At 48.1% G+C, this 25,079-nt stretch overlaps 1 protein-coding gene across 4 annotated transcripts in view; it reads left to right on the top strand.

Annotated features, from left to right (window-relative positions):
• The first annotated feature begins 349 nt into the window (after positions 1-349).
• The window catches only part of hipk3a (homeodomain interacting protein kinase 3a), a 334,036-nt gene continuing 309,306 nt past the window's right edge, over positions 350-25,079 (top strand). Inside the window, exons 1-2 of one of the 4 annotated variants that reach the window (XM_072466226.1) lie at positions 350-706; positions 15,303-15,398. In XM_072466226.1, coding sequence (XP_072322327.1) covers positions 15,374-15,398 — 25 coding nt within the window. In that variant the 5' untranslated portion in view covers positions 350-706; positions 15,303-15,373. The remainder of the gene's footprint in view (positions 707-15,302; positions 15,399-25,079) is intronic. The other 3 variants (XM_072466228.1, XM_072466227.1, XM_072466229.1) reach the window with 3 other exon arrangements.

Below are 25,079 nucleotides of genomic sequence, written 5' to 3'. Positions count from 1 at the left end.
ATAGGTAAATACATAAATGAATCTGTGCTAACAGCTTCGCTGAGTTATTATACCCCTTTTTTCCCGATCTCCACTTTCCCATCGTGCTCCAGTATCGGCTCCGACCCTCCTACTGGCCCCGCCCCCTGTGCAGTTCCTTGACCCTGTCCCACACTGACCCCACCACGCTCCGCCCCCTGCCCCGCCTCTCAACGGCCACGCCCCTCCTCTGCTGCTCAGGCCCCTCCCCCGCTGGTCCCGCTCCTGTCTCACTGGCCACGCCCCTCTTGCCCTGTTCCCCCCCTCCCCGTCCACTGGCCCCGCTTCCCCACAATAGCCCCGCCCCCGGGTGCTGTGCGCAGGCGTGCTGCTACCCTCAGACAGGGTGAGCTGCGCCCGGACATGTTGTTGGATTTGGGCTCTGATCGGCAGCGGGGGCCGAGCTGCACCGTGACCCTCTGAGGCATACCCAACGGGCTGGTCATGGGGCCACGGAGCCGACAGTGCGGCTGAGGCAAGGTTAGGGGACAGGCCGGGCGCTTTCACACCACCTCCCCGCTGGCCGAGGCGGACAGGATGGCGGCAGCGGCCTGAGCCGACTATGCAGGGGACACGGCTCGGCTCCAGCTCCGGCTCCACCGCGCGGCCACTGCATCGGAATTGGGATCCGGATCTGCTCCGGGATCGGCACCACCGCACCGCCATCCCTTGCTTCCTCCCCGTCAAGGTAACAGCCGATCCCGGGAAAGTGGGGGAGTGGAGTCAGGAGAAGGCCGCGGCGGGGGGGTTAACAGCCTTCAAACTGAATCCAACAAATCTCCGGCGCGAAACATTCGCTCTAGCACCCCTTCCCAACGGAACTTTACCTCTGCTAATCGGCAACATGGGGCTTCACACTTCACTATTAGTCCCCACTAAACTGTAGCTGCCCCCTAGTCCCCACTAAACTGTAGCTGCCCCTGCCCCCTAGTCCCCACTAAACTGTATCTGTCCTATAATCCCATGAAACTGTATCTGCCCATTAATCACCACTAAACCCTATCTGCCCACTAAACTGCATCTGCCCCCTAATTCCCACTAAACTGCCCCTGAATACCCACTATACTGCATTGGCCCTCTAATCCCTACTGAACCATACCCACCCCTTTACCCTCCTGAACTGTGTCTGCCCTCTAAACCTTACAGAACTATACCTGTCCCTGATTGAAATTAACTGTATCTTCCTCCTGGTTCCCACTAAACTGTATATGCCCATAATCCCTACTAAACTCTTATCTGCCACCTAATCCCCACTAAACTCTATCTGCCCATTGATCCTCACTAAACCTTATCTGCCCCCCTAAATCGTACTAAACTGTGCCTGCTCCCTAATCCCTACTGAACCATATCTGCTGCCTAACCCTACTCAGCTGTATCTGCCCCCTAATACCGACCAAACCATACCTGATGCCTATTAAACTGTATCTGCCCACCTCAGGTGAGGAAGGAGCAGTGCTCCGAAAGCTAGTGTTTGAAACAAACCTGTTGGACTTTAACCTGGTGTTGTAAGACTTCTTACTGTGCTCACCCCAGTCCAATGCCGGCATCTCCACATCACAGTTGGTTCATGATGCAGAGGAGGAACAACGGCACGGGTTCAATTCCTGTGCTTGCTGAGGTTATTCATGAGCCGCCTTAACCTTGCTCCTTGTCTGAGGTGTGGTGATCCTCAGGTTAAATCATCACCAATCGGTGCTCCCACTCAAAGGGGAAAGCAGCCTATGGTCATCTGGGACTATTGCAACGTTAAATTTTAAGACTACTAAACTGTATCTGCTCCCTAATCTCTATTAAACTGCACTTGCCACCGATCCCAGCACAACTGCCCCTGATCCCCGCGCAACTGTACCTGCTCCCGATTCCCGCGCAACTGTACCTGCCCCCGATCCCTGCGCAACTGTACCTGCCCATGATCACCATTAAGTATGGTCTCCTGACACTGTAAAGCATGCCCTCCTTGAACTACCTTTTAGTACCCCATTAAAGTTTATCCACCCAGATTGCCCATAAACATTATCCTTTCCTGTCCACTCTGTAAACAGTACATTCTGAGCTCCACAATCAAACATGCTCTCCTTCTGTAAATCCTTCCAAGGGTCCTGAAAGAAATACCGTCCCATGAATCCTGACCCCATGAACATTACTGCCCATGGGACTCTCGTCCTCAAGACCTTCCCCTAGGTGCCACTATTCTTCCATGAAGGGCACCTTTCCCCAACCCCCTCTAAACTGGATCTGCTCACTGACATCCTCCAGATGGTACCCCTCCAATTCAGTCTAAAATCTACTTCCCCAACCCACACCAAACTGTACCCTCTCCCTGACCTCCACTGAACTGTTGGCGCTCCCTAACCCCGCTAAACTGTGTGCTTCCCATGAGTGTCCTTCAACACCCCCTAAACGATACATGCCTCCTGATCTCTCTTAAACAGGACCAGTTCCCACTCTAACTTCCTCCATTATCCACACCAGGATCCCATGTAAACAATGCTCTTCCTGTCCACTCTGTAAACCGTACCTACCCGAATCCCAGTTAATGTTCTCTGCAAGAGTAACTGTAAATGTTGTGTTCTGAAGGCGCTCTGTAAACATTCAAATTTATCCTCTAGTACAACCCTCTGCAGGACCCTGTTTAAATCTTAATGCCCTCCTAGGGACCCCTCCTCCCTGCCCAAATGCCTGCCCTAATAAGGCTAACTTCCGAATGAGAGTTGGCGCTGTCATTGCAGAAAATGTTAGTTAGAATGCAACAACAGAAATGACCTTTGCTAGTGAAACAACTAATGGCAGATAGATACAAAGAAATGCCATGACCTCTCTGAACATCTCGTGTCGCGGAGTCCCTGTTTGTTAACCCATGCTAATTACATTGCTGCTAAGCATTCTGTCTGGACTTTGAAACATAGTTTTAAACATATTCAATATACAAAGTTTTAAAGATCTAAAAATATCTTAGTTTTAAATAGTTGAGTGTCCCTGTGCCAAACCATAAGCATGCTCTTTATCTGGTCAATGTGATTCCTCCTGCTCTCTTTACTGGAAGCTTGTAATTCCCAAAAGAGCTTGGGATCAGAGTCTGAACCCGATGAATGTCGAATTTGACGCCGGCTGGCTTTAAAACTGTTAGCCCACAACACCCTGTGGTTTCTGCTAACTCCAGTCTGATGGGTGAGGTTTCCAGCTGAGTTGCAAAGCTGGTTGGAAAAACTTCAGAGTGGCCGGGAACAGGGTGGGTGTGTTTGTGGGGACAGTGATACTTATTTTGTTTTATTTGTTTGTGTTGCATATTCCAGAAAATGGAGGGGTTATCAACTTTGTGAGTGTAAACGCGTTTCTCATTTTTACCCACGTAGGAACATTCCAGAATGAAACACAAAGTCTAAAGTTAGATCAGCCAGTAGGCAGGTTTACAAACCGGTGATATGCCAGTTACTGATAGATCTCAGGAAGAAGGAAGTCTATGTATTTTTTCTGTGAGTTCTAATTCTGAGCCTCGGATGGGTGGGGTGGGGGGTGTTGTTGGGAGGGAAGTTGGTAGCCCCCGCTGGTGTTGATCTGCCAACTATGCTAGTTGAGGGTTGGCCTCACAAGCGTATACTGAGATTAGCTTCCAGCGAGCCTCCTGTGGGTTGAAGCAGTCTCTGAATTGTTGGTGTGTGACTGACGGGGATATTAGAGGACACAACCGTCCCTTCTCCCTCGTCTGCAGCTGTGATGGGAACAGAATATTAAATTGTAAGTTAATGAAACTTGTTCATTGCTGTGTTTGAAAAAAACTCTTATGTTGTGAATGTTATAAGAACTTTTGATGGTGACTTGTAAGCAGTGTTTTATGTTGGGAGGCCTTCGTGTGACCAAAAGACTAAGCAGTAATGGCAGGAAATGGCAGTCTGTTTTGTATGCCGTGCCTCACTCATATATAGATAGCGTTGTTATTCTGGGGTTTGTAGAACAGTGCTGTCTGATAGCATTACATGACCAGTTGTCTGTAATGTCTCCACATGACATATTGCATATGCCACCTGTATCATCAGGAAAAAGGAGGTGATGTGCTTTTGTGGGAAAATTGAAAGTTGATTTACCCCAAGGCAGCTCCATCAAGAGTTCCTCTCTTAGTCACGGAGGGACGTGTCAACACAGGACCTAAACAGGAGGAGGAAATGAGTGCAGTTTGGGTCATGGTGGGGGTTGATTCACTTGAACAGAGATGAACGTTGCTGTGTCATGGTCACTGCTCAATAAACTGTAACCAACTGAAAATGTGAGCACAGAAGAGCAATTTCCAGTTATTGGGGTTGATGTTTTAGCTCTAGGACAGCAAGCTAGAAACAAACCTCAGTCAGAACACCTATCCTATTACAGTATCCCAATGTTTCAGTTTACTGGCTGTGCAGCATTGAAGCTGTAAATCATTTTACACATTTCACTGGAATACAGAATGGCAATCGGAAATCTTAACTCTTCAGGGCCTATGTTGGAATGTGATCATATTCTGGTCTGCTGCATTAACGGGGAAGCTGGATAAGGACATGAGGGAGAACACACCAAAAGGCTACTCCGAGAATGTGAGATGAAATAAGATTCTAGGGAGGTTCATGAGCATAATCAGCAGATAGACCTGCTGTAGCTGTAAAATACTCTGATTGTTGGGGTTAATTGTAATATTGCAATTTCTTGGGGAGGAAGGTTAAGGAGTGGGGAGATAATATCTGCATTTTTACCACTTAAGGGAACTGATAAGTTTAAAGAAAAATTGCATGATTGGTGTTTATATAAGTAGGTGTAAAACAATTGGTGCTTTTCATTCTGGGGAAGATAATCTCTTGGGTGCATGTCTTACACAGCTGATTGTCTGCCATGTAACCTGCGTAGAAGAGATGAGCTGTAAATTCTTGGGAAGTCAGAATGCTGCATGCACAAACTGAACACTTCTGGAAGGAACAGAAACAGTCACTGTCCTTGATCCGTATCCGTTTTGTTTTGATGCCAGACCCCTTGTGGACTCAGAGTGTTAAACAGCAATTGGTTTCTGCATCTGTTCAAATGGTTCAACTGAGGTTCAGAACAAGGAAGTGTCTGGCTAAACAATAGGAATTGTTCAAGTGGAGATGAATGGCAGGTCTGAATTCTGCAGCTGATTAGCTTCTAACATAACGTAAGAAATAGGAGCAGGAGGAGACCATAACGATAGCACAGTGGTTAGCACAGCGCCAGGGACTGGGTTTCAATTCCGGCCTTGGGTCACTGTGTGTGGAGTTTGTACGTTTTCTCCGTGACTGCGTGGGTTTCCTCTGGGTGCTCCGGTTTCCTCCCACAATCCAAAGATGTACGGGGTAGATGGATTGGCCATGCTAAATTGTCCCTTAGTGTCCAGGGATGTGAAGGTTGCGTTATGGAGTTGTAGTGATACGATGGAACATGGAGCGGTGCAGATTTGATGGGCCGGAAGGCCTCCTTCTGCACTATAAGGCCCGTTGAGCATGCCCTGTCATCCATTACGATTGTGGCTTATATTTGGGTTTAACCCCACTTTCCTGTCAGCTCCCCATACCCATTCATTTCTTGAGAGACCGAAAATACTGTGTTCTATTCAAAATGATTAGTTTTACATCACATTATCTTCATGCACACATGGCAAAGGAAATTAATGTGCGGCAGCAGTTGAAGATGAAAGAATGAGCCTCTCCTTCCTGTGGAAGGAGTAAAATAACCATGCCTAATACCATTATTTGTAGGATGTGGGAATCACTGAAAATGCCAGCTTGCATTGTCTGTCTCTAGTTGTTCGGCAGCTGAGTGGCTCAATGGGCCACTTCAGAAGGCAACGAAGTACCAACCACATTGGTGTGGGACATAGTCTCAGACAAGGTCAAGATCGAATTCTTTCCCTAAAGCACATTAGTAAATGAGTTGGGTTTTTACGACAGTCTGACAATTTCATGGTCACTTTCCTGTCACCAGCTTTTTATTTCCATGTTTTTGGAGCTAAATTCACATTGTTAAACTGCCATGGTGTGATTTGAACTCTGATTCTTTGGCTAACTATTTCAAGCCTTGAGATCAGGAACATAATCATGACACCACTCAGAGGCTGCTCTCGTTTTGAACTAACAATTTAGCTACATCAGCAGTTGCACTTTTAATGTTATTTTTTGTGTTAAATGCGGCAAGTTTTTATTATTCCATTCCTCCAGTGCTGAGACAGGGAGCTGGTCAAACTCATTCCGTACAGTGTTGAATCAGAAGCGACAGTCAGTTGTGCCATTTTGTCTCTCTCTATCCCAGTCCTGGTTATGTCAGAGCAGCCTGAAGCTGTTCCTTATGTTTTCGTATGAGGCCAACCTGTAATTCTGTTTGTTATGAAGACGCTGATGTTTTTGCGGGTCATCCAGTTAAAGGGAGATGTTGTCTCCCTGCCCCGCCCCCACCACTCATTGATCTGCCGCTATGCAATGGAAGGGTGCTGAGGGACCTTGGAGCTAGTATTCAAACTTGTGTCCAAAAGCTTTAATAACATGACGAATGGTGGGAAGAATGTTTGTTTTTAAAAGCTCAGTTGTCTCCGATCCTACTCTTCTGTCCTAATGCTGGAATTGACTGGATGTTAGCAGGTTCTATCCATCTATGTCTGGAAACAGCAGCAAAACTAGTATCCTTGGTCTCCTCTGGTACAGATGAATGGATTTCACAATGTGTAACGGCGAGATAATTGGAGCTTGTGCATGTATACACGATGCCCTTGAGTGGGCTGAAGTGCCTTTGACCAAGGAATACCTAATGGTGAGAGGAGAGGCAAACATGTCATCCTTTTGCCAGCATGTACTTCAGGTTGGGGAGGTTATGATTTTCTAATGAGCTATGCCGAATATTGTCTTTTGCCATTATAATGAGGGGAGCACAGATGCAAGATTAAATACAAGGAATTGTAAACTCCTTCATCGAGTTTGGAGGCTGTGTTAGTTGTTCAGGCAGGAACAATGACAACATTCAAGATTAGACTGGAGTAGTGGATAAAGGAAAGGATATTTAGGGAGGGCAGGTGAATGTTGTTCTGTGATGGAGAGTGAATGTTGACTTGGAATGGTTGGGCTGAAAAGCCTTGTGACTTCTGAGTCTTTTTATTTATGGATCATTTTTACTTTGGGCAAAATGATCTGACTGATTAATTTGTGTCATTGGTTCTCAGCAGGTCTGGATTGAAAGAGAATGTGTGCGTGCATGTGAGTATGGCTGTGCGTGTGTCTGTGTCAGTGTATGTGTGTGTTTGTTGGGCTGTTTTTCCACAAGCTGCCAGTGTTCCTATGCGCTCTGTAATTGACTAACATATAGTGTTGCACATTGTGTGCTGGTACAAAGATAATCCGATTGCTTGCTTGCTTTTGTTATCAGCTCTAAGCACAGTAGTTGTGATCAATGACCTTGTTTACCCAATGTAGTTGCACGGCAACAGTTTTGCTGTTGATTGGTTTGTTGGCCAGTTTGTGCTGAACTCTGCGATATGATGACAGAGGGCGGTTTGTTCAGTCACCAAGGTGGAGGGGGTTTAAGATACTTTTAAAGAAGGAAGAATCTGCAAGTTATTAAATCACATCCGGTCACCAACAAAACAAGAGTTTATGTTTAGATTGCTTGGATACATAACAGAAATGGGGAAAGATTTTATTTTGTGCATGGTTCAATGCCAGGAGTTAGACAGATTCATGTTTGAGATGGGCCCCTTCGATAGGGTCCTCTGAGCCCACTTGCTGACATTTTCTGTCTTGACGTTAGATCCTCAGTATTCCATTTTGCTGGCCGTAGTCAGTGAACGATTAGCTGTACTGCTGAACCTGATTAATGGGAGAGTGTCATGTAACCTGGACCTGTGTGTACGTGTGATATATGACAGTTGGTGCACTCGGAGTGATGTGTAGCACCGCACGTACTTTTCTACCTTCAATAATCCCATTGCTTGTTGTCTAATTGGACTTTGCACATTTGAGTAATGCCCAATTTCATTGGGGAGTGAGCAACTCCTTGCTTATACTGAGGATCTTCTTGTTCATGAGTGTTTCATTATTGTTTTGGTTCATGTATGCTGCCAGAAACTAGAACAGATAACATATGCAATTTGATCCAGTTTGAATTAAGATTATCACAGTTTGGATTTTTACTTTTAGTTACGTGCTGATTCAGGCATGCACCACTCCTGTCTGAGGAGCAGCAACCTCCTCTGAAACAAATTAATGATAAGATTGGATGGACAGCACCTCCTGCATAGTTTTGAAGGTTCTGATTGTGTTGGTGAAGATGAATTGGGTGAAGAGACACAGTTGTGTGGCAGAGATTTGTGAGTGAGTCAGGCTTTGGGTGAGCGGGAGGCTTGATTTATGTTTATGTTGCATAAATAAGGATGTGTGTGGCATGCTGTAGTAGTCTATTGATTATTCCATTGCTGCAGCTAAGCCAGGCCTTCATGTGCAGTGCGAAGAGACGCAAAGGTACAGGACGTTTAAAGAAATCCTGCTTGTGAACTGTGGGGATGGCGTGCGAATGTGTGATTAATCAGCAGGATTTCAGGTTTGTGGATGCTGTTTCTCATGAGGACCTCCGGCGGAGCAGGGGTGTCATCCTACTTTTCCTGGTCCACACAGTGCTGATTTTGCCATTTCTCTTTGCTGATGTGCCTGGTGGGGCAGCATTTACCATCTAGCAGTCTGCTGGTTTCTGGAATCAGGGTGGCTAGGTTTGGGACAGTATTTTCCCGTGTTCCTGTAGTGAATAATATAGTTTCTGAGTATTATTAATAAAACAGGGGTGTCCAATTATTAGTAACCATCTACCAATGCGGTCTCCCTCTCCCCTTCAATCTCTCTCTCCTTCTCTATTCTCCCCTCTTCACTCTCCTTTTCTCTTCCTCCTTCTCTCCTTCCCTCTCTCCTCCCCCCCGCGCCTGTCGCCCCCCCCGCGCCTGTCGCCCCCCCCGCGCCTGTCGCCCCCCCCGCGCCTGTCGCCCCCCCCGCGCCTGTCGCCCCCCCCGCGCCTGTCGCCCCCCCCGCGCCTGTCGCCCCCCCCGCGCCTGTCGCCCCCCCCGCGCCTGTCGCCCCCCCCGCGCCTGTCGCCCCCCCCGCGCCTGTCGCCCCCCCCGCGCCTGTCGCCCCCCCCGCGCCTGTCGCCCCCCCCGCGCCTGTCGCCCCCCCCGCGCCTGTCGCCCCCCCCGCGCCTGTCGCCCCCCCCGCGCCTGTCGCCCCCCCTGCGCCTGTCGCCCCCCCCGCGCCTGTCGCCCCCCCGCGCCTGTCGCCCCCCCCGCGCCTGTCGCCCCCCCCGCGCCTGTCGCCCCCCCCGCGCCTGTCGCCCCCCCCGCGCCTGTCGCGCCTGTCGCCCCCCCCGCGCCTGTCGCCCCCCCCCGCGCCTGTCGCCCCCCCGCGCCTGTCGCCCCCCCCGCGCCTGTCGCCCCCCCCGCGCCTGTCGCCCCCCCCGCGCCTGTCGCCCCCCCCGCGCCTGTCGCCCCCCCCGCGCCTGTCGCCCCCCCCGCGCCTGTCGCCCCCCCCGCGCCTGTCGCCCCCCCCGCGCCTGTCGCCCCCCCCGCGCCTGTCGCCCCCCCCGCGCCTGTCGCCCCCCCCGCGCCTGTCGCCCCCCCCGCGCCTGTCGCCCCCCCCGCGCCTGTCGCCCCCCCCGCGCCTGTCGCCCCCCCCGCGCCTGTCGCCCCCCCCGCGCCTGTCGCCCCCCCCGCGCCTGTCGCCCCCCCCGCGCCTGTCGCCCCCCCCCGCGCCTGTCGCCCCCCCCCGCGCCTGTCGCCCCCCCCCGCGCCTGTCGCCCCCCCCGCGCCTGTCGCCCCCCCCGCGCCTGTCGCCCCCCCCGCGCCTGTCGCCCCCCCCGCGCCTGTCGCCCCCCCCCGCGCCTGTCGCCCCCCCCGCGCCTGTCGCCCCCCCCGCGCCTGTCGCCCCCCCCGCGCCTGTCGCCCCCCCCGCGCCTGTCGCCCCCCCCGCGCCTGTCGCCCCCCCCCGCGCCTGTCGCCCCCCCCCGCGCCTGTCGCCCCCCCCGCGCCTGTCGCCCCCCCGCGCCTGTCGCCCCCCCCCGCGCCTGTCGCCCCCCCCGCGCCTGTCGCCCCCCCCGCGCCTGTCGCCCCCCCCGCGCCTGTCGCCCCCCCCGCGCCTGTCGCCCCCCCCGCGCCTGTCGCCCCCCCCGCGCCTGTCGCCCCCCCGCGCCTGTCGCCCCCCCCGCGCCTGTCGCCCCCCCCGCGCCTGTCGCCCCCCCCGCGCCTGTCGCCCCCCCCGCGCCTGTCGCCCCCCCCGCGCCTGTCGCCCCCCCCGCGCCTGTCGCCCCCCCCGCGCCTGTCGCCCCCCCCGCGCCTGTCGCCCCCCCCGCGCCTGTCGCCCCCCCCGCGCCTGTCGCCCCCCCCGCGCCTGTCGCCCCCCCCGCGCCTGTCGCCCCCCCCCGCGCCTGTCGCCCCCCCCCGCGCCTGTCGCCCCCCCGCGCCTGTCGCCCCCCCCGCGCCTGTCGCCCCCCCCGCGCCTGTCGCCCCCCCCGCGCCTGTCGCCCCCCCCGCGCCTGTCGCCCCCCCCGCGCCTGTCGCCCCCCCCGCGCCTGTCGCCCCCCCCCCGCGCCTGTCGCCCCCCCCGCGCCTGTCGCCCCCCCCCGCGCCTGTCGCCCCCCCCGCGCCTGTCGCCCCCCCCCCGCGCCTGTCGCCCCCCCCCGGCCCCCTTCCCTTCCTGCTCCCCCTGCACCTGTCCTCCCTTCCTGTCTAGAACTGTATAGAACCTTAGTTAGGCCACACTTGGAGTATAGTGTTCAATTCTGGTCGCCACACTACCAGAAGGATGTGGAGGCTTTAGAGAGGGTGCAGAAGAGATTTACCAGAATGTTGCCTGGTATGGAGGGCATAAGCTATGAGGAGCGATTGAATAAACTCGGTTTGTTCTCACTGGAACGAAGGAGGTTGAGGGGCGACCTGATAGAGGTATACAAAATTATGAGGGGCATAGACAGAGTGGATAGTCAGAGGCTTTTCCCCAGGGTAGAGGGGTCAATTACTAGGGGGCATAGGTTTAAGGTGAGAGGGGCAAAGTTTAGAGTAGATGTACGAGGCAAGTTTTTTACGCAGAGGGTAGTGGGTGCCTGGAACTCACTACCGGAGGAGGTAGTGGAGGCAGGGACGATAGGGACATTTAAGGGGCATCTTGACAAATATATGAATAGGATGGGAATAGAAGGATACGGACCCAGGAAGTGTAGGAGATTGTAGTTTAGTCGGGCAGTATGGTCGGCACGGGCTTGGAGGGCCGAAGGGCCTGTTCCTGTGCTGTACATTTCTTTGTTCTTTGTTCTTTGTTCCTGCCCCCCCTTCCCGCTCTCCCCACGCCAGTCTCTCCCCAATTTAAAATCTCTTTCTGCAAAGTAGGATTTAAACTCTTGTCCTCCAGATCATTAATCCAGGCTTCTTGATTACAAATCCTGTGACAACATATGCTTCTGTACCCTAAGTAGCAAATGTTTAATGTTGTGTCGTATTCAGTTGCCTCATATTCTCTGGGTCAAGGATGTCTTTTATTTTTAACATGAATGCAAAATAGCTGGGGACAGTTTTGTGCCGTGATCTTTACCCACTCGAAATTGGGTTGAGACCTATGGATAAATCTTACAATAATGAATTGAAGGCTACTTGTATTACGCAAGACTTTTGCCATCAACCGGGGTAGGATGGAGTTACATTTCATCAGCCTGGGAAAAACAATGTCTAATTTAGTTTCTATTGTATCATCAGATAAAGTTTACTCTTTTTAAACCAAGAGAGTGCACACAGTACATGCATTGTCTCGACACAATGTGCAGAATGTGTGCAGTCGACTGGAAACGAGTTCCAAATTGACTGGTCAACTACGATCAATGTTTTAGATACCTCGGTATTAAAGACATCAAGTGATGTGAGGTTAGTGTGGGGAAAATAGCAATTAGGTAGAAGCGCACCCATGATTGTATTAGATTGGGGCAGCACGGTAGCATTGTGGATAGCACAATTGCTTCACAGCTCCAGGGCCCCAGGTTCGATTCCGGCTTGGGTCACTGTCTGTGCGGAGTCTGCACATCCTCCCCGTGTGTGCGTGGGTTTCCTCCGGGTGCTCCGGTTTCCTCCCACAGTCCAAAGATGTGCCGGTTAGGTGGATTGGCCATGATAAATTGCCCTTAGTGTCCAAAAATTGCCCTTAGTGTTGGGTGGGGTTACTGGGTTATGGGGATAGGGTGGGGGTGTTGACCTTGGGTAGGGTGCTCTTTCCAAGAGCCGGTGCAGACTCAATGGGCCAAATGGCCTCCTTCTGCACTTTAAGTTCTATGATAAGGTGGCAGAACAGGCTCGAGGGGCCAAATGGCCTACTCCTATTCCTGAATCCCTATGCTGTGAGACGATGCTATGAAACTTCATGTGATATAATTGGCAGCAAGGTGGAACAGTGATTTGTGGAGACCTGTATCAAGGTGAGTCAAGAGAAGATGGAGAGAAAATGTTAAACAAGGCATGGATTTATGTAGCACCTATCCCAACCTCTGAACATCCTCAATTGCTTTACAGTTAGTGAAAATTCTTGAAGTCGTCACTGACAACCGCTGAGTTGTGCAGAGCAAGCTCCCACAAACAGCACAGGTGTTGACCAATTCATGTGTTTTGCTGATGCTGGACAGCGAGCAAGCGTTGATGAGGACACCCAGAGAACTCGCCTGTTCTTCTTTTATACTGCTGTGGGAGTTTTTACTTCACCCCAGAGAGTAGCTGGGGGCTATTTCCATCTATCTTTCTGCGAGGTATTCGACGAACGGTTGCCACCGCCTGGTGAACCCTTGAGCCAACCCCCTTAGAACGAACTTAATCCGCTCTAGCTTTATAAACCCTGCCATGTCATTTATCCAGGTCTCCACCCCCGGGGGCTTGGCTTCTTTCCACATTAACAATATCCTGCGCCGGGCTACTAGGGACGCAAAGGCCAAAACATCGGCCTCTCTCGCCTCCTGCACTCCCGGCTCTTGTGCAACCCCAAATATAGCCAACCCCCAGCTTGGTTTGACCCGGACCCCCACTACTTTTGAAAGCACCTTTGTCACCCCCATCCAAAACCCCTGTAGTGCCGGGCATGACCAAAACATATGGGTATGATTCACTGGGCTTCTTGAGCACCTCGCACACCTATCCTCCACCCCAAAAAATTTACTGAGCTGTGCTCCAGTCATATGCGCCCTGTGTAATACCTTAAACTGAATCAGGCTTAGCCTGGCGCTGGGGGCTATTTCTAACATCTCTTTTGAAAGATGGCACCTCCAACAGTGTTGATTACATCTGCAGGTTTCTCAAGTGGGGTTCAAAGTCAAGAATGTCTGATTCAGAGACCAGGATGCTACCATTGAGCCAAGGCTGGGACAACTTTCAGTGGTTGTATTTGGTGAGAGGGAGAAAGGATTGTCCTTGGATGGTGTGTTAACAGGGAAAAGTGGTCCCTGAATGGTGTGGTAGTGGCAAAATGAGAACAGATGTGCTTTGCGATGTAGTGGTAGTGGTAGCATAATCTGTAGGTTGAGTTGGGGGAGGGGGGGGGTGGGGTGGTATTTCATGATTTTGATGTATTTTAAGTTTCAAGTTCCTTTCTGGTAAACCTGCCTATAGATAGGCATACTACAACATTATATTGGTATCAAAACACGCATGTAATAACTACCTTGCAGATGTAAATAGAATCATAGTGTGATAAATTCTGGAATCCCCTTCGACTTCAACAAAAGACCTGCAAGATTGATGCTGTAAAGTTTTTGTTTTTTATTTAAAAAAAGCATATATTGTTCACTAATCGCTGTGCTCATTGATGAGCTGTGCTCATTAAGCAACTAAAACTGTAAATGATAATTACTGCCAGAGTGGCGATCTTTCCATGTTGGATATGTAAATTTGCATGAGTGTGACCCAGTGTAGCTGGATATATTGAGAAACACATGAATGAAATGCTGAAATGGATTTTGGTTTTGTGTTTTCTTTTCAGCTCTGATCTTGCAGATCCTGAATCCAGGAAACTTGCTTAAGTATTACGAGTGGAGGCGTCTGAACCCCTTTTCTGGCAATAACTCCTTTAATTTGTGTGGGAAGAGGGCTCTTTTCCTCCGCTCCACCATGACTCAACTGAGATTTGGAATACTTGAGCAAGTGCCTTTACTGTTAGAATCAATGGGATCTGGAGGTCATGTGCTCTCTGTTGAGTTTCCATGCTAGTTTTTGATCAAGAACAACAAATTTATTTTATATAGCACCTTTGACACAGTAAAACATCCAAGGGCACTTCACAGGTACGATTCCCAAGCCAGATTTGATGCTGAGCCACAAAAGACAATATTAGGATAGGTGAACAAAAGTTTGGTCAAAGCTATAGATTTTGAAAAGTATCTTGAAGGAGGGGAAAGAAGTAGAAATGAGGTGGAGATTTAGGCATAAAATTCCAGAATTTAGGATCTGATAGTTGAAGGCATTGCCAGTGGTGGATCAGTAAAGCTGCGAAGCTCTGACCTTACCAATTGGTTAATTGATCAAAGTACTGCAATTGCTTTCAATTTTCTGACTGAGATCTCTCGCAAACACTCATGTAATTTGCAAGGCGTTGCAAAGCAACAAAACTGAAAGAGTGCTATTATTGCATGAAACATCTTTATTCGTATAGTTAATGGCAAAAATAGTGCGGTTATAAGTCAAATACAGTAAAGCATAGGTAAAGGTGGACAGAAATCTGTCTCGCCCTTTATTATTTTGTGGCTGAAAATTTATGAAACATTGACCCCTTCCGCTTAACAAATTAAAAACATTCCCTTGTTTTCTGTAACCTGTTGGGACTCATGTTTTGGCTAAATGCTGCCACCCTTTAAGAGCTGCTTCTGTTTATGCATTGCTTGCTGTTTTTGTGCTGTAAAGCCAGCTGATAGATTCACAGTGTGCTCTAGAAAGCTTATTTAGCAATGCAATTGATTCAAATTGCATCTAAACTGCCAAAATTAGGCTTAAAAAAAGAGTATTGTCAAAAAGATCGCTTTTCAATTCAGCGAACGGACTAATGCGAGTTTAGAAAATCTCCACTGCTACCCTGTCATTTCAGAGTGTGGATAATGCTGTATTTGATTACCAATATAAGCATTTGGCACAAGTGAACACTGTGTTGCACTTTGAAGCTGTAATAAGAGCATGGACACTTGCTGTTCCAATCCAGCAATGCATGACAGATAATTCCAGATCATTTGCAAGTCATTTTAGATAATCTTTTCAATATGTTTTTTCTCTTCAGAGCTCTGAGGAACCACTTGTTAATCGTAGCCAAAAGACTTCTAGTGAGACACTGGGAGCGCTAGATAAACCATGTTTATCCGAATGGACCACTTTGGTAGGGAACACTGCAAATTGTGAATGAGCATCGTTGAGTGTCAAGAGTGAAAGTGATTGTGTTCTGAGCATGAAAGCCTTTGTTTTCACGTCTGTCATGTGTGGCATGTTTTGTCCACTGCTGAGATGCATATAGCTATGCTATTCCATCTTTTTCTGACTATTTTCTTCTTGCACTGTTTTGTGGTGTGTAAATCCTGTGGGTGAAGTAGAGTTTTGTGATGCGCTGTCCAAGGAACTCCTCTCACTTCAGGCTATGCCTCTGCTTGTCTCCTGTTATATGCAGAATGATGGGCTGTTTGCAGTGTGTCACAGGGTTGAAAGGCAAAGAGCTACACAAGCAACATCAGAGCAGTTTATTAATGACTTTGAAAAGCCAAGAATATAGTTGCTGCTCAGAACAGCTCCCTGCTATTTGTCCTTCGCTGGTCTTCAGTCTTTTCCTTGCTGAAATCACCAGATTTCTGTTTGTTGTCATAAACATTTGCTGTCCAGTTTTGCGATGGGTATAGGGTATCAACCAGATTATGCTACTAGGCCAGCGTGCTTCTCTTGGGAGTTCCGCTGAACAGGATTGTTACTGAAAGACATAACATGCTCATAATGCATAAATTCAACATCCCTCCCTCAACCAATCCCGCTAAAAACAAATTATCTGGATTTCGGCCTGTTGCTGTTTGCACATAATTGTCATGCGTGCAAATGGCTGCCGCATTTTCCAACTTAACAGCGATCGTTGCCTTCAGAGTAACTTGTAAGTGAAGTGATTTGTGATTCTCATGAGCGATGTGACGGGGTGGTATGTGGAAGCAAGCACTTAAAAGGTTCTTACTCAGTGAACAGTTGAAAAAAATCATTGAGCTGTGTAGAATCATACAAGAAAATTGCATTGTTTCTGAAAAACAAACTGAGTATAAAGCTGATATGGTTTGTAGCTTTGAGTGAATTTATTCACAAATCAATATCTGAACTTCCTTCAATCACAGTTAATTTGGAATGGTGGGTTTGATCTGTACAAGGAATCATTGCCACGGCTAGAAGCCACGTGCTGCCTATTTGTGATAGAAACAGACATTGCTGGAAATACACAACAGGCCCGTAAAAAGAGGAAAGTCAGATTAACATTTTGGTTGTGGACTTTACATTTACGTCTATCTGTTTGAAATGTTAACCTATCTTTTCCCTTCATAGGTGCTGACACCATTTTTCTTTTCGATTAGTCTTTAATTGCCATCTTTGCCATTAAATTTATGTTTTAAAAAATTAATTCAAAGGATTCTCTGGCTCGGCCAGCATTTATTGCCCTCCCTAATTGCCCTTGAGAAGGTGCTGGTACAGTGCTGCTAGGGAGTGAGTTGCAGGATTTTGACCCAGCAACAGTGAAGGAAAGGCACAGTCAGGATGGTGTGTGGTTTGGAGGGGAACGTCCTGGTAGAGGTGTTCCCATGTATGTGCTGCCCTTGTCCTTCTAGATGGTGGTGCTTGTGTGTTTTGTGGCTGATGTCTAATGATACTTGGTGCATTCCTGCCGTGTATCTTGTCGGTGGTACACACTGCACTTAGTGTGTATTGGTGGTGGAGTGAGCGAATGCTTGCGGAAGGGATGCCAATCAAGCAGGCTGCTTTGCCCTGGGTGGTGTCCAGCTTCTTGAGTGTTTTTGGAGCTGCACTCATCCAGGCAAGGGAGAGTATTCTGTAACATGCCTGACTTGTGTCTTGTCGATTGTGGACAGACTTTGGGGAGTCAGGAAGTGAGTTATTTGCCAAGAGGATTCCTAGCCTCTGAACTGCTTTTGCAGCATTAGTGTTTATATGGTTAGTCTGGTTCAGTTTCTGGTCAACGGTTACCCCCTGGATGTTAACAGTGGGGTATTCAGCGATGAATGTCAAGGGGCGATGGTTAGATTCTCTATTTTTCAAAATAAATTTACAGTACCCAATTCATTTTTTCCAATTAAGGGGCAATTTAGTGTGGCCAATCCACCTACCTTGCACATCATTGGGTTGTGGGGGTGAAACCCACGCAAACACTGGGAGAATGTGCAGACTCCACACGGACAGTGACCTAGAGCCGGGATCGAACCTGGGACCTCGGCGCCGTGAGGCAGCAGTGCTAACCACTGTGCCACCATGCTGCCCTGGTTAGATTCTCTCTTGTTGGAGACGTTCATTGCCTGGCACTTGTGTGGCGTGAATGTTCACTTCCTCTTGTCAGCCCAAGCCTGGATATTGCCCAGGCCTTGCCCCATTTGGACAGGGATTGCTTCAGTATCTGTAGAGTAGCGAATGATGTTGACCATTGTGCAACCATCTGTGAATATCCCCACTTCTGACCTTATGCTGGAAGGAAGATCTTTGATAGTGTACTTGAAGATGGTTTGGCTTAGAACATTACCCTGTAATTAGAGGGTGCCGTAAATTTTGAAAAGTTGATGGGTTCACTCTCAGCAGAAGGTGCTTTTTGGAGAGTGGGATTAAGTGGGGTCTGATAAAATGCCACATAATAGGCATGCTGGCAAAGGTGAAGGGACAGTGGCAGCATGGATATGAAGTTGTTGACATGCAGCCAGAGAACTGTGGTGAATGAATTGTTTTCGGACTTAAGGAAAGTGTTCGGCACTCTGACCACAACTTTTCTTGATGTATATTAACAATTTAAACTTGGGTTAATGGGGTACAATTTTGAAATTTGAAGATTACACAAATCTTGGAAATATAGTGTACTGTGGTGAGGACGGTGATTGATTTCAAGAGGGCAGCACAGGCTGGTGAAATGGGCAGATACAATTTAATGTGAAGATGTATGAAGGGCAGCACACGGTAGCATTGTGGATAGCACAATTGCTTCACAGCTCCAGGGTCCCAGATTTGATTCTGGCTTGGGTCACTGTCTGTGCGGAGTCTGCACATCCTCCCCGTGTGTGCGTGGGTTTCCTCCGGGTGCTCCGGTTTCCTCCCACAGTCCAAAGATGTGCAGGTTAGGTGGATTGGCCATGATAAATTGCTCTTAGTGCCCAAAATTGCCCTTAGTGTTGGGTGGGGTTACTGGGTTATGGGGATAGGGTGGAGGTGTTGACCTTGGGTAGGGTGCTCTTTCCAAGAGCCGGTGTAGACTCGATGGGCCGAATGGCCTCCTCCTGCAATGTAAATTCTATGATCCTATGATGTGATACGTTTTGGAAGGAAGACCAAAGGGAGGAAGTACATGAACAGAGAGACATGTGGGTATTTGTGCACAAGTTACAAATTGTGGCGGGATAGGTTGAGAGATTGGTTAAGAAGGCATACAGGAACCTGGGCTTAATAGAGGTACAGAGAAGGAAATCAAGGAAGTAGGTCGAACATAGAGGGAAATATTCAGTAAATGGCAAAACTCTTAGGAATATGGAAAATCAGAGAGATCTGGGCTTACAGGTCCACAGATCTTTGATAGTGGCAACACAAGTGGACAAGTTAGTCAAGAAAGCATATGGAATGCTTCACTTCATTGGATGGGGCATCGAGTATAAAAGCTGGCACTGGGCAGCACGGTGGCGCAGTGGGTTAGCCCTGCTGCCTCACGGCGCCGAGGTTCCAGGTTCGATCCTGGCTCTGGGTCACTGTCCGTGTGGAGTTTGCACATTCTCCCAGTTTTGCATGGGTTTCGTCCCCACAACCCAAAGATGTGCAGGCTAGGTGGATTGGCCTCACTAAATTGTCCCTTAATTGGAAAAAATAAATTGGGTACTCGAAATCTATAATAAATAAAAGCTGGCAGGTCATGCTGCATGTGTATAGAACTTTGGTAAGGCCGCACTTGGAATATTATGCGCAATTTTGGTCGCCACACTACCAGAAGGATGTGGAGGCTTTGGAGAGGGTGCAGAAGAAGTTTATCAGGATGTTGCCTGGTCTGGAGGGTGTTGTGCGGAGATGCTGAATATACTTGGACTGTTTTCATTAGAGAAATGGAGGTTGAGGGGCGACCTGATAGAGATCTACAAGATTATGAGGGGCATGGGTAGGGTGGATGGGCAGGCACTCTTTCTCAAGGTGGAGGGGTCAGCCACGAGGGGGCATAGGTTTATGGTCCGTGAGGCAAAGTTTAGAGGAGATGTGTGAGGCAGGTTTGTACACAGAGGATGATGAATGCCTGGAACGCGCTGCCAGGAGAGGTTGTGGAAGCAGATACATTAACGGCGTTCAAAAGGCATCTCGACAAATACATGGATAGGCTGGGTATAGAGGGATACGGCACTAGGAAGTGCTGAGGGTTTTGGACAAGGGGGGTTTGACCGGTAGTAGCTTTGAGGGCAGAAGGGCCTGTTCCTGTGCTGTTTTGGTCTTTGAACTTTTGCAAAACACTGGTTTTGCCTCAACTGGAATATCATGTTCAATTCTGAGTACCGCTCTTTGAGAAGTATTTGTAGGCATTGGAAAGGGTGCAGAAAAGATTTAAACAAATGATTCCAGGGATGAGGGACTTAAGTAATGTGAATAGATTAGAGAAGCTTGGGCTTTCCTGAAACCAGCAGGCTGCTGGGTGGCAATTTGGATGGGTGATTTGGGAGACTGGTTCTCCTTGTTCCTGTGGTGAATCATGCAGGGACAGTGGAAGAACATTGAGTTAGAAAATACGCTGTGATCTATTTCTGTCATTTTCGAACTCCTGGTCATGACCCGCGGGTGTCAGGTGGGTCGTGGGGCCATCGGCCGCAGTGTTCCTGGTCGCAGGAAGAAGTCCTCAAGAACCTCGACTAGCTTTTAAAAATGCCGTGCCCCCTCAGCAGTGCAATGGCCCGGAGCCCAGCGAAGCAGACCGCTGGCTCCTGATGTCAGCGCGCTGACCCAGGAGCAGATTCTTTTTGAAAATCTATTGAGTCTTCTCACCAGAAGTGGTGGTAGGGGGCAGTACACTGAAGTCACATGCACTGGGCATGAGATAGATTCCTCCATTTTGTAGATGCCACCAATGCTGGCGTGAGCTCCAGGGCCTCTGGTGAACAACTCATTAAGAAGAAGCTGAAATCAGGAGCAAAGCAATATAAGGAAGTTTTCTTAAGGTATGGGTTTATTAATTGTGTCAATGCAAGTCAGGTTGCAAAGCCAATGTGTGTTATATGCAGGGAAGTATTGGCAAATTAAAGATTAAAACCCTCAAAACTTCAAAGGCATTTGAAGACCAAGAATGGCGAGTTTGAGGACAAAACTCTTGATATTTTTCAACGGTTGCAGTGAGAACTTATATCATCTGCTGAAGTCCTTAGCAGAAATATAACATCAAATGACAAAGCAAGTAAGATCGTGAGGACCAAGCAGGCTCCGCTGTCGCATTAAAAGTAAACTAAAATGGTGGGTTGCGAAGGTCGGTCGGTGTGGGCCGCAAAGGATGGCTGGTTGGTAAAATTGGGTCCCGGGCAAAAAGGTATGAAAAACACTGATCTATTTGAATAGTGGAGCAGACTTGAGGGGCTGAATGGCCTAATCTTGCTCCTACTTATAAGTTCCAAGAGAAAGAAGGTTGTGAGGATATTTGATAAAAGTGTTCAAAACCTTGAAGGGTCAGGACACAATAGATAGAGCAAAACTGTTCTCACTGGCAGGAGGATCAAGAACTAATTAACACAGATTTAAGGTAGTTGGCAAAAGAATCGAAGGCAGGAAGAGGAAGAATATTTTATGCAGCAAGTGGTTATAATCTGGAACGTACTGCCAGCGAATGATATTGTAGAGGCAGGTTCAATAATGCCCATTGAAAGGGATTTGAATAGATACATGAAGGGAAAACATTTGTGGGGAAGCGGGGAAGAGACAGTGGAGTGGGGTGTGACTAGCTAAATTGCTCTTGCAGACAACAGGCACCAACACAATAGGCCAAATGTCATCCTTCTGTGATAAAAAACACTCTTATGATTCTGTATGAAGTGTGTTGACATTTGGAACATTTGCCTGATTGGTGTTCTTGTACAGGCATTTGTTCCTATGGCTGTTGGTAGGAATTCTGGTGTGCGCGATGAGGGAGCTTAATTGCGTCATTAGTTAGTTAGTTAGCCTAGTGGCATTCTTTTCTGAAAATTATGAGTGTTGGGTCATTTAATTTATTCAAGGCCGAGTTAGATAGATTTTAGTTACATGGGAGACTCGCGTTATGGGGGACAGGCAGCAAAGTGGAGTTGAGGCCGCAACCAGATCTGTCATGATCCTATCAAATAGCAGTGCAAGCTTAAAGGCCAGGTGGCCTTCCCTTGCTCTCAAGTCCTATGTTCCTTCAATGAATAAGGTGATTCTCTGGCCTTTAACTTGCCTTTCTTATTGCACATTGCCATGTCAGGAGCTCTTTAAGCTCCTTTTGCAAGGCATTATTGGTACTAATTTGCAATCCTCACATTGAGTTTTTGCTAAGTTTGTTTTGTCGAAGTTTATCTTCTAAAATAGTTTCTGCTGCTGAAGTTCGCTTTGAAAAAGTGATCCTCTTTCTGCAGTGCATGACCGCATGTAGAAATGCCAGCCTATTTGAGAAATTCTAAAATGGGTGTCAGGTTGCCAAATCATTTAGCACCTGTTTTCATTTGGGACAAATTGTGGCTGCAAACTGGATCCACACTTAACTGAGTCTTGTCGTATCTGTAGAAAAACATGAACGGTTAGTCAACTGGTCCATCCCGGTATTTATGCTCCACACAGGTTGCCTCAAACCCTCTTCATCTAAGCATATCTTTATTCCTTTCTCTCCTGTAGTTATACAGCTTAAATTAACTTCTGTTACGCAGTAGAGATATTGTTAATGTTGGTATACCAAGCTTTCCTGTCTGTTCGTGGTCAGAGGTCTGTCTTTTGTATAGCATATAAGGAAGTAGGTGCAAGAGTAGCTGTTGCACACCTGCTGCACCATTCAATAAAATCATATCTCACCTTGCAGTATCAAATCTCTCGGTTCGCTTCGTAAACAAAATTTGTCAGTCTTTGCCGGGGATATACTGAACGGCTGAACATTCACAGCCCTCTCGGGTAGAAAATTCCAAAAGTTCACAATTTGAGTGAATTAATCGCTCCTCACCTCAATCCTAAATGGTCGATCCCTTTCAGAGACTATGATCCCTAGTTTAGACTTTGCAACCAGGAGAAATATCCAGCATCTACTCTGCCAAGCCCCTTTAGAGGTCCATGTTTCAAAGAGATTACTTCCCATTTTTCCATATTCTAGAGAACATCAGCCTGTTCTACTCAATTTCTTCTCATCGGACAATCCCCTTACCCCAGGAATCAGTCTAACAAGCTTTTTGATGCATTTGCTCGAAGGCAAGTATGTCCTTCCTTAAGTAAGGAGACCAAAACCGAACACAGTACTCCAGTTGTGGTCTCACCAAAGCCTCGTACAATTGCAATAAACTTCACTTTTATCCTCCAATTCTATTCTAATAAAGGCTCCCATTCCATTTGCTGCCTTATTTGCTTGCCATAACCTGTTTGTTATTTTACTGTGATTTGCATACAAAGACAGCCCTCTGAATATTAAGTGTCTCATCATTTAAGAATAATCTGCATTTCTGTTTTGCCTGTCAAAGGGCAGTGGTTAGCACTGCTGCCTCACAGCGTCCGGGTTCAGTTCCAGCTTCCGGTGACTGTCTGTGTGGAATTTGCACTTTTTCCCCGTGTCTGCGTGGGTTTCCTCCGGGTGCTCCAGTTTCCTCCCCCAGTCCAAAGATGTGCCGGTTAGGTGGATTGGTAAATTTACATTTCCCCACATATTTCATCCGTCACATTCCCTCCCACTCATTTAACCTGTCTAAATCTGTCGCCAGTTTATTTTCATCCTCCTCAGAGCGTACTTTCCCACTAACTTTGTATCATCAAAAAACCTGGATGCATTATACTCAGGCAAGTCACGCAATATATTGTAAATAGCTGAAGTCCAAAACCTGATCCTTGAAGCATCCCATTAGTTAAAGCCTGCCAATCGGAAAATAACTGATTTTTCTGACTGTTACCCAAGTCTCAATCTGTGCTTGTATATTACCCAAATCCCATGAACTTTAATTGTGTCCCTAACCTCTTGTGTTGGATCTTATGGACTGACTATTGAAAATCACTCACTTGTTCTCCTCCTCTACCCTGCTACCATCATTACAACCTCTAAAATTTTAATAGATTTGTCAAACACAATTTTCTTTTCCATGTTCCAATAGGCACACAATAGCACAGTTGCTTCACAGCTCCAGGGTCCCAGGTTTGATTCCCGGCTTGGGTCACTGTCTGTGTGGAGTCTGCACGTTCTCCCTGTGTCTGTGTGGGTTTCCTCCGGGTGCCCCGGTTTCCTCCCACAGTCCAAAGATGTGCAGGTTAGGTGGATTGGCTATGATAAATTGCCCTTAGTGTCCAAAAAGGTTAAGTGCGGTTACTGGATTACGGGGATAGGGTGGAAGTGTGAGCTTAAGTAGGGTGCTCTTACCAAGGGCCGGTGCAGACCCGATGGGCCGAATGGCCTCCTTCTGCATTATAAATTCTATGATTCTATGTTGACCCTGCCTAATAATTTGAGTTTTCAAATACCTGTTGTGTCTTAAGAATAGATCATATCATTTTACCAATGGTTGATTGGTTTATAGTTCCCAGATTTGTCTCCTTCCTTGCTTGCATTGTTTCCTTCCAAACCATGGGGACCATTCTAGGTGATTCTGAACGATCAAAACCAATGCGTCCACGATCTGTTGCCGCCACTTTTAAAACCTTATGGTGTCATCCATTCGATCCAGGGATTTGTTGGACTTTAGTCCCATTAATTGCTACATTTTCCCGGCACCCTTGGTTCCTCACAATCTCTGGAAGGATTTTTGTGCCTTCAACCGTGACGACAGCTATGAAGTATTCAGTTACTGTGTCTGCCATTTCCTTATTCGCCATTATAATTTCTCCTGTTCTGCGATAAGGATCCACCCACCTGGCTTGTGACTGGTGCGTCCTGCTCACCGATGACATGCATAAAAGCTCTCATGAGCTATTTGAATGGTCCCGCCGTGTTGGGGTGGGAAGCCCGGCAGGGATGTCGGGAAACCTTCTATGGCAGGGTGGGCACAGAGCATTGTGACCAGTTTGCCGTCCAACGTGAATCCCAAATTTTTCCCTCTATGCAGGATTCTCCGGCTGATCAGGAATCTTGCTTTCTACAGGCAGACCCAGAGAATTCAATCCTCTGTTGCAGTGACTGAATTAGCGAGTGGGCAGCAGAAGGCCGAACCGAGTGTCATGGTGGTTTGAGGCTGCGAAGTGGCCGATTGTATTAAGGTGACAAAGTGAGATTGGATTTTTTTAGGTATTTGGAACAGGCATGATTTTGAAAGGGGTGCTTTTTTTTTTTGATGGTTGCATTGGCACTGATTTCACAGACAAAGATCAGTTTTAGGGGCATTTTTTTGAGTTGGCGACACAACTCTATTAAGTCGAGCTCAGGAGTATTGGAGCTCTGTGCAGATAGGAACTGTCCCTTGTATGGAATTTTCCATGCGATATTTCAGAATCCAAGAAAAACAGTTTAATTGTTCTTCAACTATTCTTCTCTTTGTCAACCATGTAAAATGGTGTATCTGGGCCTGTCCTTAATTTGATCACTAACTTTTTTTCTTTTGTTTATAAAGAGCACCCAATTCATTTTTTTCCAATAAGGGGCAATTTAGCGTGGCCAATCCACCTTTCCTGCACATCTTTG

The sequence above is a fragment of the Scyliorhinus torazame genome, chromosome 10 (assembly GCF_047496885.1).
Source record: "Scyliorhinus torazame isolate Kashiwa2021f chromosome 10, sScyTor2.1, whole genome shotgun sequence".
NCBI lineage: Eukaryota > Metazoa > Chordata > Chondrichthyes > Carcharhiniformes > Scyliorhinidae > Scyliorhinus > Scyliorhinus torazame.
The sequence above is the reverse complement of the archived record's forward strand: the minus strand, read 5'-3'. Positions and strand labels throughout refer to the sequence as shown.